The sequence below is a fragment of the Barbus barbus genome (assembly GCF_936440315.1).
Source record: "Barbus barbus genome assembly, chromosome: 8".
Taxonomy (NCBI): Eukaryota; Metazoa; Chordata; class Actinopteri; order Cypriniformes; family Cyprinidae; genus Barbus; species Barbus barbus.
The window spans coordinates 26331382-26344496 of NC_136736.1; the positions used below are offsets into that span (position 1 = coordinate 26331382).

The following is a 13115-nucleotide window of genomic DNA, read 5'->3' on the forward strand; positions in this document are numbered from 1 at the left end:
TTCATGATTTTATAATGATAAAAAGGGTCACAAGTATTATTTGACGCTATTCTAAGCTTCGCCACAGTAAAACTGATATATTTTGTTGTCATGCGAATCCAAATTAAGTGTGATGATGACAATTTAGGCAACGCCATTCACACTGCTCGATTCCTATCCAATCAGAGAGGAACTATTTGATTGGCACTTGAATTATCCAATCGAAGCTCGTTCTCTGGAGATATTTATGGGTTTTAACTGCGATTCCTTGCGGGGCTCCGGTGTCACAGAGCTATAATGTGTGGACAGCACAGAAAACTTTAAAAAGAGTTTATTTTTTGTTGTGTTACGCCATATATTGAGGAAGACTGTTCAATGAGTAAGTTGTTTCGATTCAGTTTCCTTTTATTTTGATTACTAAAACTACCTTTAATTTCAGTACAGTTATTCTCCAAGGTCTGTCAAAACACATTGTGTATATTGTGTACACACATTTATTAGGTATATGTAGTAGGTTATAAAAATGTATATAAAAATACAGTTAACATGTAAAAACCATGTTATGAATTTATTTATACAGGCTAATTAAATATGTAAGAAATGAGAGCAATTGATAAAGTTATTCTTTGCTGGTAGCCTATACACTGTATACTGTATACATTTGTGTGGTGTATGGAGTAGAGTTTAGATGTCAAAAGCATATTACCAATCGTGTAAGAACACATTTGTAAGAAATGAGCGTAAGTGAAAAAGAAATGGTGCTCTCTGTAAACAAAGTCTATGCTCTTTATGTCTTTTAGGTGAGAAGGATGTTAGTGCTAACCCACCACCATCTCCTGAGACTCTCAAGGAGAAAAGTGCAACCCACAAACGTCTCAACCCATCAACTAAATCCATTCCAGGCACTGAGACGGCGGGCCCCCCTCTCTCCAGTTCTGGCAGCCCAGACCAGCCACCTAAATCCACTCCTTCTTCAACTCAAGATACTAAATTAAAACAAACTAATGTTAAAACCTCAAACTTTACAGCCAGATCAACACCTGAAAAACCAGCAACACCAAAACCTACTCCTACATCATCACATATCTCTAAAACTACTCCAACTATGCCATCTACAACATCTTCATCATTATCAAAATCACCATTATCTTCTCCCAATGACCCAGCCACACCCAGCATCACCATTTCTGCTGATCCTACACAATCTACATCTCCTCCTGAAGGTTCTCTGTCCTCCACCAAAACACCTGCAGCGGGTTCCAGTAAACTCCCACGTCAACGGAGCTTTTTGGCTGCAGCCCAAAAGGTGTTGATGCAGGAGAAAATAAGAAAGGCTGAGGAACAGGCCGAGGCTGAAGAATGTGGTAAGTGAAGAACAAAGAAAGCTGAAGGACAATCTGCTAAAGAAAATAGTTTTTGTATGATCCAATTTCAGATTTCTTTATTGTATTTAACTCCTTGAAATTATTTCAGATATTTACCTTGTCAAAAATCAAACAGGCTTATTATGTTTGATATTTTTTGATAGTACCATATTAAATGTAGTTTCTTGATATACATTCATTACGCATTACAATAAATGCATCCAAATGAGGGTAATCAGTGAGACATGGCAGAGCTACTGACACATGCTAGTGTGTGCTAGCTTTATTTTCACCAAGAACATGAATCCTATTTTTATCACAAACCAGTGTGCTTTATTAGGACGTCAGTGTTCAAGAAATAGATCCACCTCTCACTTGAAAATCTAAAGGGAACATTTATTTACTCTGATTTTGCTTTTGCGGCTTGGTTTCAGCCTAGTGTCTGAAGGTAATGGAGACGTCAACTTTGAAGATCCCTTCAGCTGCAACCTATTAAATATATTGAGGCCATGATTAAATCAATGACAAAGAATCAAGAAAACAACTCAGTTGGCAGGAATCTATAGATAAACTATGTCTGTTCAGGCATACTCAAGCTCTTGTTTCCATTCAAAAATTATAATTTAATTAAAAAGTAATTCTTGGATTGTTCTGAAACTTTAATCAACACTGATTATGGTCTAACTATTTATTTTTATTTTTTCAAAGATGAACAGAGCTGAATTGATTTGTGGATTGTGAAGTCTTCAATATTGTGCCACAATAGTGTTATCATAATTGTAAGTGACTGTTACCTTTCATAGATGATATGGATGAAGATCTGCCTTTTGAGGAACTCCTGGAGAAGGCTGAGGCTGGAGACCCTAGAGCACAGAGTAGAGTGAGTGCACGAACACACATATGTATTTGAAATAATATTAAAATTATGAATATTGTCATATTGAAATAATATGACAATGTGAAACTGGTCATAAAATGTTGACAATTTATTGTGAAAAAAATATGTAGTGTATAAACTGGTAACAAGCAAAGAAATGACATCTCATAACTTAATATTGAAGTGGACTGAATTTTATTCTGCAATTGGGTTGCTTTCTTCAACAGCCTTCTTTGATTGAACATGTGTGCTGTGATTTCAGAACTTAAACCATAACTGATTGTGATGGTATTGGCACTGTGATGCTATATAAAGAACACAATTGTTTATAACGTAGCTTTAAGATTTTAAACGATCTACAGTGTATTTTCTGATACAAATTAAATTATGTAGTGTTTCTGTCTGCCTTAAAGTGCGTCCTTTTTGGCATGGCCATGATGAGTGTGTCTATTTTCAGCTTTCTGGAAGATGAGCCCAGTCTCAATATAACTCGATTGCTCCTACGTGTATATTCTCACACATACTCTCACAGTCAGAGCAAATGTGTTTGCATATACAGACTCAGCTGACATACATACTGTTGACACATACATTAAACGATGAGCCCTGACTATTCTTTGAGACCTCCACTTCCTCTATTCCTCCAAAATGAATCCCACATCTATGCTTTTTTTTATTCAATTAGGCTCAAGTACATAAAGCATTATGGGGGTGGAGATAAGCCTAGTAGATGGGCCAAACATTTGACTGCATAGTTTACTTTCTGTTAATGATTTTGCACTAATCTATGATTGTGTTGCTAAAGGCACACTGGGAAGCGGCTTACCATGGTTTAATAATCAGGGTTTAGCATTCATGCTAAGATTAGATATGGTTATATGATACTCAGTCTGGCTTTGAGCCTCTTAGGCCAGTTATTATTGTTCATCAAAATGATGCAGGGGTTGATGGGAAATGTAGTCTAATTCTTATGTTGTAATCTAAGCAAACTACCCTAAACAAAAGAAGTTTGGTTTATTATGCACACGATTTATGATCTGTATGTCAGTTGAGAAATTAAAACATTATTGGTTAATTATTTTAATGTATATTTTTTAATATGTGCTGTAGCTTGGTAAATACTACCTTAAACTGGCAGAAGAAAAAGACACAGAGACAAATAACCATACAGCTGTTGAATGGATTGTGAAGGCAGCAAAACAAGGTCGGAGGGATGCAGCCAAACTACTTCAGAAATGCTGGATCCAAAATAAAGGTGAGGAGAAGCTGAGAAAACAGGGAACATTGAGAACATACCTTCAAGTGCAAGTTATGTCAATATAATCTGAAAAATTGTTATAATGGTATTTGACAAATTGCTTGTAATAATCCCAAATGCATTCTTCTATACTTCTCTATTGGCAGGCATCACACCAGAGAATGCACAGGAAGTGAGAAGGCTGTCCTCAGAGAGTAAGTTTGAACAGGCAGTGAGGAGAGCAGCCATGTCGATGTATTGGAAACTCAATCCTGACAGAAAGAAGAAAGTAGCCATGTCTGAGATGCTGGAGAATGTCAACCAGGTCAATACTGTACCAGGTAACTGGCAGATTTCTTTCTTTCTTTTTTAAACAGCATTTTCCATCCTAGTGTACCTTAAATCTTAAACAGGTGGCATTGTTAAATAAACACCTGATTGTGATTAAGAAATACATTTTTTTAACATGTCTTGCTAGTAGTGACTCTTATTTTAATCCATTCTTCCAAATAGGTGAACCTGCTGTATATGGTGTAACACCCAGCATTCATACTCAGAGGAAAATCCTGGAGACCATGGTGTCTAATGAATGTAAGTGTACATATTTGTGTGTACACAAATGCAATACATTGAATTTTGTTTTTTTGAGAACAGTAAAGGATGGTTGGTAAAGGAACTGAATGGTTGGTAAACCAACCTGAGGTATAATTTTCAACATTTTAGCCGGAGATACTCGTAACTCGTTACAACTATGCATTTTTGTCCTTCTACAGCTAGTTCTAAGTATGTGAATGTGGAAGATTTTGTGGAGATGACGAAAAAGTTCACAGAAGGCATTGCGTGCACTCCCACACTGAGAAGCTCAGGCGTAGATGCAAAGGGAGAGGAGAAAACGTTAAGGAAAAGTGATGTAGCCACATTTGAAATGGTGAGGTGCTATGGAAGAAGATAGAGATAAGTGCAGATGTTTTCACAAAGCAGCAAATTGTCAAAACATCAATTAAAATGGGAGGTGTTTGATGAATATATAAGCTATCATCATTTATTTGTCTATGAGAAAGGCGCCCTGAAAATGAAAATTCTCTTATCATTTCCTCACCTTCATGTTGTACCTGTGTGACTTTCTGTCTTTTGTGGAAAACTGTTTTTGTCTATAATGAAACTCAGTGAGATCCAAAGCAAAAGACTTTCACTGTAAGGAAATAAAAATCACTGAGACATTTTTTTAAATATATATTTTGTGTTTTGTTTGTAATGACATGAGGTTGAGTAAATGATGCCAGAATTTTAATTTTGGGTGAACTTTCCCTTTAACTTAAATGTCCACCAATGAGATCGTAATGTAAGTTTATAAAACCAGCTTTATGCTTGTTAATACATAAAAAAATGCTGCTATTTTCATACAGGAAAAAAATGAATTGGCCCCCGTCACTCATAAGCGTCATCGAAAGTCCAGTTGGGGAATGTCGGGCAGTGGGATGATATTGGCTACCAGACGCAGTGGTGCGATGAAGAGAGCCCTCGACATAAAATCCCACTTCTTGGTGAAAAACGAATTGACAAAAATTATGTATAAAACTTTGCTTGGCATAGTAACTGTTGATGTAGCTATTTATCTAACTTTTGTTTGACAGTACTGTACTCTTGTAAAATGCAAATGTTGACTCATTGTCTTTCCTCACCCTGTAGGGTCTGCAGTACCCTCTCCATGCGATTATTGAGATGAAGGAACTTTTAATTGACTGGGCATCTCGTGCTGGTGTCCAGTGGCTGAGCACCATCATCCCAACGCAACACGTCAATGCCCTTATCTTCTTCTTCATCGTCTCCAATCTCACCATTGATCTGTTTGCCTTCGTTATCCCGCTACTCATCTTCTACCTCTCCTTTATCTCCATGGCCATCTGCACACTGAGAGTCTTCAAGAGCAGCAAAGGATGGGAGAACTGCAGTGCCTTAACTGCCCTCCTCACACGCTTCGAGCCCAGCCTGGACGTGGAGCAAGCAGAGTCCAACTTTGGCTGGAACAACCTGGAGCAGTACCTCTACTTCATGATATCAGTGTTCTTTATGATCTTCACCTTCCCAGTAGCAGATAAAGGCTGGATCCCATGCTCGGAGCTTTCCACAGTGGCCATCTTCTTCACGGCAATGAGCTACATGAGCCTGAGCCCATCTGTGGCAGCTTATGCACGAAGGGCACTCATCATCGAGGTAGCTTCATCTTTGTGTGCCTTGACCAGCAGGTTGCCGAAGGAAATGGCGATGGCCAGGATGCTGGGACAAATTTTCACAACTCTCCCTCTAGGAGAATCACTGGTGCTGGAGCTCAGTGTACCCTGTGTGCTCTACCTCTACCTTTTCTACTTGTTCTTCAGGTAAAATAAAGTTTTTACTGTACCTATTTAAGGCAATGTACATCCAATCCACTGGATTGAACCAGGGTTATTTTATGTAAACTAAAACCAAATTTAAACTAAAACCTTTTCTTTTTTTTTTGTTTTGGCTATTTCCAAAAATACAACAACATATTTTGCTATTTGAAATACAGCTGAAATAAATATGAACACGAAACACGAAAAACTAAATATTGAATAATTAGACAATAAAATGCTTATATGTTTAAAATGATAAATTTATATGAATAAAAAATGTATTTTGTTTTCATGTTATATATATATATATATTCTGTATATATTTTGTTTTCATGTTATATATATATATTCACAAAAGAAAACTTGCAATAGCTGAAAATTATAAAAAAATATTATCTATGATTATACATTTCACACACACATTTTTCATCAAATGTTACATTTTCTGTACAAAGAAAATTTGCCAAAAAATGTATTAGTTTAAATTTATAATTTTTTATTTACATGAACATTTTTTAATGTCTAATTATTCAATATTCAATATTTATGCACTTTTTAAACGTAAATGTTTTTTTTTCATGAAATGTAAATTTTTTGACAAAGAAAACTTGCAATAATAGCGGAAGATTATTAAAAATATTATCTATGATTATACATTTCAATTATTGATTACACGTTTCATTTTCTGTACAAAGAAAAATTGCCTAAAAATGACAAAGGAACTAAATTAAACACTTTTGCTGGAAAATAAAGACATAATGAAAAAAATATTGCTAACTGATTAGTAATTTTTAAATCATTATTATGCCATCAAGAATATGACAATTAATTCTTGCAATTTTCGAGATGGCTACTCATCTGTGCAAGCCAGCTAGATAATTTTACCTAGAAGAAACCAATATCACAACCAGTGCCGCAGTTGTTTTTAAATAAATAAAATTAAATAAGATATAGCACTGACCCAATAGGGCAAGTAACAGTTTCCTCAATCAAATAATCAAGTTAGTATAATATATATTGATACAGTGTTTAAATATCATGACCATACAGTACCTAACCAGACCTATTTTTTTTATGTATAGTATGGCACGCATGAGGGGATTCAGAGGGACCTACTGCTTCTTGGTGCCGTACCTGGTCTGCTTCGTGTGGTGCGAGTTCTCTGTGGTCTTGCTGCGGAACTCCACCACCATTGGCCTTATCCGCACTTGTGTGGCCTACTTCCTCGTCCTGTTTGCCTTACCCGTTTTGGCTTTGGGTCTGATGGCGATGCTGCTGATTCAGATGGTTAAGTGGTTCCTTGAGTTGGAGTTGACTAAAATGCTGGTGACGCTGGCAGTGTGCGCCGTCCCTGTGATCCTGCGGCTTTGGACTCGATTCAGCCTGTCCATCCTAAATGTCTTCCGTTCCATCACCCACAGAGGTCCGGTCAAACTGATCCTCCTGTGCATCACTACAGTGATTTTACTCTGCGGCGTCTATGTCTATAATGCTGAAGGTCTGAAGGTGTATAACTCCACAATCACTTGGCAGGAATATGGTACACTGTGCGGCCCACGTGCCTGGCAGGATCGCGGGATGGCTCAAACACAGCTCTTCTGCAGCCATCTGGAGGGTCATCGTGTCACCTGGACAGGAATATTCCGTCGTGTTCGTGTAGCTGAGATGGAAAACGGAGCTCAGTCTGTTATAAACTTGCTACCGGTGTTTATGGGAGACTGGTTGCGGTGTCTCTATGGTGAGGTTTATCCGAAGTGTGAACCACAGAATAATACGTCTCCGGTTGCAAATGTCATGAGAGTCGAGCCTGTCAATGTCACAATGCTGTTCCTCCAGCAGGAAGAGGAGGAGCTCTGTCGGATAAAGGCCTTTGCTAAACATCAATGCCACGTTAAACGCTTCAACAGTTATCGCTTTGAGGTGACGGTCGGCATGCCAGTGGATGGGGTCACGAAACTTGACGATCCGGCAGGTGACATCCTCCTAATGGCGAGTCATGAGTTTAAACAGGTAATACTGAACCTCGATCCAGGCAGCATGGTAGAGTTCAGCACAAAGCTGGAAGGGAAGTTGGGTACCAAATTACCTGCATTTGAAATGAAAGCCATACACTGTCTGGACTGCAGCTCGTCATTGGTGCCTGAGGGACGACAGGTCAAGATTGAACGGAACTGGAGGAAAACCATGCTTAAAGCCATTCAATTTGCATTTGACTTCTTCTTTGCTCCCTTTCTCTGTGCTAGGATCAATGTGTAAGTAGAAGAAAACATGACAGAAATACATTAATCTCAATCACAGTCAAAATGTTTGGAATTTTTTCCTATTCAAAGTCAGAGGAATTTAAAAGAGCTGTTAAACTCCAAACACAATTTGCTATTTTTTCTGGAAACATTATTATTTTTTTAAATAGATTATTAATTCTTGTGTTGTTAAAGATTATGTGTTATTGTTGTGGCATTGGGAAAATTTTCAATTTCTTTTATATTAGCTTGATTGTTTTCCATAGCTATTATAAAATTGTTAATTGTTTGATACTTCACCACCAGTAAATTTGGAACATGATTTTTCTTATGCTCACCTAGGCTGCTTTTGTTTGATTAAAAATACAGTAAAAACTGTTATATTGAAAAATATTATTACAATTTACAATATCTGAATTATTCTCACATGATTCTTCAGGTCAAATATTATCATGTGACACAGAAGACTGGAGTAATGGCTGCTGAAAATTTAGCTTCACAGGAATAAATTGTCTTAAATAGAAAAGTTATTTTAAATTGTATTAATATTTCACAGTATTACTGTATATTTGGTCAAATAAATGCAGCTTTGATAAATGCTTTTTTAACAACATAAAAAACATAATTATTCTACACCTTTGACTGGTCGTGTATAAGTTTAATGACAGTTACATTGTAAAGTGCTAAATGTGAATGTAATCTGTCTACAAAAAATAGTTCACCCAAAATTAAATTTACTCATTATTTACAAGTGCTACAAATTAAGGATTTAAATTATCCATTGAGTGTTTTTTCAACTGCCCTCATTCCATAGATTAACCATGTTTTTCAGCAAGTTTTGCGCAAATTAGCATTTTCTGTATTCATAGCATCCTATTCATTTGCAGAACATAAGCAATAAAGCAGCGAGATATGACACAATGGTCAAAGATTTCTAATGCACGTTTACATACAAAAATGTTTAAAAAGCAGATATGCAAATCAAATTTGATCTATGAACCAATGTTTCTGACCTTCAGAAATTCAGCCTGACCTTTATAACTCATTTATTGCTTGCATATTTGTATGATAGATTTTTTTTTTGTTAGTTAAATAACGTTTTTCCCTTTTTTTGTCTTTTAAATAACATTTGAGTCTACATCATTCATAAACATCTGCATAAACTCATACAGCTAACACTCTGATGATGTTACTGTTTGTTAAATGGAAAAACCATCTTCACACAGATGTTGTCCTTCAAGGTTCTATGACAAGTGGATGTAAAACCTGTTTACATTATGTTTGGAGTTAGGTTTTTATTTTTGTGAAAATGTAAAAATTAATTAAAGTGCCTTTAAGATTCACAGTTATTGTCCTTCTGAGGTCTGATGCTGTGTGTGTGTGTGTTTGTGCGTGTGTGTGTGTTAAATACCCAGAAGCAGACAGATAGACTGAGAAACAGCACTATGGCAAAACAAAAAAAATGTTAAATCTAAGTAGGTATACAGAGGTCATATTAATTTAATCACATTCCTCCATTTGCCTCTTTTATTTTTCCATTAAGAGTCAATAGAATATGTTTAGGCATCGTAGATATACACATTAGTAACACTGGATAATGATAAACATGCGTTTTTGTGTGTATGCTTGCATGTATAGGCCTAATTTGTGTGTGTGTGTGTGTGTGTGTGTGTGAGAGAGAGTGTGTGTGTGCCCTGAAAAACTCAAGCTATTATTCCCTGGTTGCATTGTGAATGTGAGTGTGTGTTTCACTGCATGTCTGAGAGGAAAGCATGAGAGAACGCATAATGGCAGAAGGCCTATCGCCATGGTAACAGGATGTAAGACAATGAAAGTGTGCGAGAGAAAGAGAGGAACAGAGTGAAAAAAGCAGAGAATCATTGTCTCAGGGTACAAAAATGATGTGAATGAACTACAAATGTAAAAATAAGAGCAGAGGGACTGATTGTAAGAGGCACAGCCTCAGTATATGTAGAGCAAAGAGTACTAGAAAAATGGGACAGACAAACACGTGAACGACAGAAAAGGGACCAAGTCAAAAAAAAATGAGAAAGCAAGCAAGCTCGCTCGTAAGTTTGAGAGCACCCCGTTAACATCATAACACTTTAAAAATGGATTCATTAAAAGCATATTACATTCATTCAGCCTTGTTCATATATCAAAAACAATCACTGACCTCCGTCTTATAGTCTACACAGACACCCAACAATTCATTACCACATCTACACCAAACAAACAGTCACCCAGAAGGTGAATGGCACCTTAAACGAAAGATAACTCGCCGTGTGCTTTCTACAGTGGATAGCAAGTTACATGTACACCTGTGTGGTCATAGAAAACACAGTGTGCAGAGATTCACATTTACACATGGTTTATCCACTTACTAGCTGCTACATATTGGAACGTTCCAAATTCAATGCAAGATGAGCTATATTAGATATTTTTGTCAAAGATAAGCTATTTGGCATGTTGCCACAAAACGCAATTTTGACACGTCCTCAACTATGTTAATGCACTTATAATGGAAGTCCAGGGAACAAGGAATTAGCATAATAATAGGGGGAATAAAAATTAAATGCCTTTTGAAAGTATAGCCTCAAAACATCAATATTCTACATATTAAAATAAATCTGATCAAATCAATAACTGACCTTGTCTGTGCAAACATAAATCATATTCCCAAAAAGGGACAGGAATTACTTTAGTAATGCATAATCAGAGAGGTTCATTAGTCTAGACCAGTGTCCCACAACTAAAAGAAGGATTTTGACAACTTTGTATCTGACATATAATCTTTGGACAGAAGAATGAAAAATAAGCCAGTGGCTCTCCACCAGGGAATGGGGCCCACTAGGGGGTCTCAACAAAAGATGACTTAAAATTAGACAAAACAAGCATTAAAATAAACTGATTCAACAGTTGTTGTTTTTTCTCTTAAAAAAAAAACAGCATTCCTACGATTTTTGTAAAAAAAAAAATTATATATAAACTTGAAAAGCATATATAAGTAAGCCTAATTTTAATGGTTGGTTGATCAGCTTTTTTTCGAGGGCTTGATTGTGTTTATGGGGTGCAGTGTTCATGCTTTTTTTTTATTTTTTTAAATGCATTATTTTCACATATTTTCCCTTTATTCTACACCGCTGTTTCTGTTCTCGTCAAAACAGTCTGTTGAGTTCCTGGTTCTATGAAGCCCCTCCCTAAGAAACACGCAATCAGGCTCATATTGGTTAGCTGGCCCAGTATGTTGTGATTCGCTGACGCCTAGTGCAAGTTGTCTGGAAATGTCACGCCCTTTACCATTACGGGTAGTTGTATGTTCCCAGGGGGGAGGGTTTATGTAAACATCGGGGTTAGTGATGTCACAAACCCGGGAAGAAGCTCATTGTAGTCCCTACCAGCCTTTTTTGTAGTCCTTAGCGATTTCTTAAAAAAGAAAAAATCTCACTTTGCATTGAACTTTGAGTATCATAAGTTTGCAGACATTGATTATGTTCTAACAGCAACATTACACACTAACTAAAGTTTAAAAAGTGAAATCATAATCAACCACCCCTTTAAAATAAACTGATTCAATTGTTTGTTTTTTTCTCTCTTTAAAGAACCAGCATTCCTACAATTTTTGTAAAAGTGTGATTCCTAGACCTGCAAAAGTAATGTTATTAAAATCTTAAAACTCTGATGTACATAATGATGAATATACATTATTTTCTAATCATGCCAAGCTCTGAAATATTTTATTGGGTATAAATTGTGAGTAAAGAATATTTATAAAATCCTTACCCAGTAAATCACAAACAACTGTAAAAGTAATGGGGTCTTCAGATATTTTTGTGGACAATGAGGGGCTTTGGAGTCAAAAAGGTTGGTAACCACTCATATAAGCATTTCAACAAAAATACAAGCTGCACATTTTGCTTTTAAACCCTTCAGAATGTCCCACAGGCTTCCACTGAAAGTACATTAATCTACAATTTATTATAATTTTTTTTTTAAATAAAACAGAGTAATATCTTAATAAAAATTATTGTTTGTGGTAAAGCACTTACCAGAAAATTCTTTATATTAACAAACTTATTTTCCATGCTTTCTGCACTGCTTTGTTGCCCTTGTCAGTATTTTCATCTGTATTTCCAACACAGCTGTTTAAATTTCCTTTTGAGGATTCAGTAGAGTAGCTACAATCATTAATAAAAAGGCAGTGCTTCACTGTGAGAGCCCAGAAATCTGTGTAACCAGAGACTAGATCAGAGCTTGACCCTAACGCACAAATCTGCAGGAGGCTTTTTTGAAAGCGTATTAGTGGTGTGATATACCCTCTTTCTTTTTTTTTTCTTACCATACAGGTGTAAATGTAACCCATTTTGAGGTGTAACTAGGTTAAGACAGTGTTCAGATGAAGTACTGGATCAATCCTTCCATTAGGATGCATGAGACAAGTACTGGAATTTAATTAACCTTCTCCAAGTGCGAGATATAGTGATTGGGTCATATAGGCATCCATGTTCTGATGTGAAGTAAAGTGAATGAGTGTTCGTATAGCAGATGCATTGTGGGATAGTTTTTGGGAAGCACGTGATAGGAAGACTGCTCAGAGCACTCTTGTTACCATGACAACTGAGTAACCTGTCTCCATGGCAAACTGGCACAGAGGAGTGGAGCGGTCTCATTCCTGGTCTTCGGCCCAAATTAGCTGTCAATCACAGATCAGTGCAGTCAGGGATTGGCCGACAACACCATCCATCACATATCAAAGCAGTCCGGGATTGGCTAAATGTGATGTTGATCGTAAATTCCACATATCGTAGCTCATCGGCAACATTCTTGGCGGTGTAATTAACCAACAGTTATCAGATAAAGTCATTGGCTATGCATAACTGCTCTCCTGGAACGGCTTAACTGCAAACTCCATCTGTTTACTTTCAGGGTCTGGCAACTACGTCCATCTCCACAGGACCAAGAATCTGTGTTTTAAAGTATAATTTTTTATATATGTGCATGTTGGTTTGTGTGTGGCCCTGTGAAGAGTATCACACAGGTTTG

At 36.7% G+C, this 13115-nt stretch overlaps 1 protein-coding gene across 1 annotated transcript; it reads left to right on the top strand.

Moving 5' to 3' along the window:
* Positions 1-785: 785 nt before the first annotated feature.
* wfs1a (Wolfram syndrome 1a (wolframin)) lies at positions 786-9416 on the top strand. The gene is made up of 9 exons (XM_079424351.1): positions 786-1343; positions 2147-2223; positions 3331-3475; positions 3625-3798; positions 3971-4048; positions 4231-4385; positions 4864-5001; positions 5147-5835; positions 6915-9416. Exons 1-9 carry the CDS (start codon positions 1085-1087, stop codon positions 8086-8088), a joined length of 2889 nt encoding a protein of 962 aa, XP_079280477.1. The 5' UTR covers positions 786-1084; the 3' UTR covers positions 8089-9416.
* The last annotated feature ends 3699 nt before the right edge of the window (positions 9417-13115 follow it).

Coding starts and splice junctions, on each gene's coding strand:
- wfs1a (XM_079424351.1), top strand. CDS start 1,085: ATGCCATCTACAACATCTTCATCATTATCAAAATCACCATTATCTTCT. Junction 1,344..2,146: donor GGCCGAGGCTGAAGAATGTG/GTAAGTGAAGAA, acceptor TACCTTTCATAG/ATGATATGGATGAAGATCTG. Junction 5,002..5,146: donor ACATAAAATCCCACTTCTTG/GTGAAAAACGAA, acceptor CTCACCCTGTAG/GGTCTGCAGTACCCTCTCCA.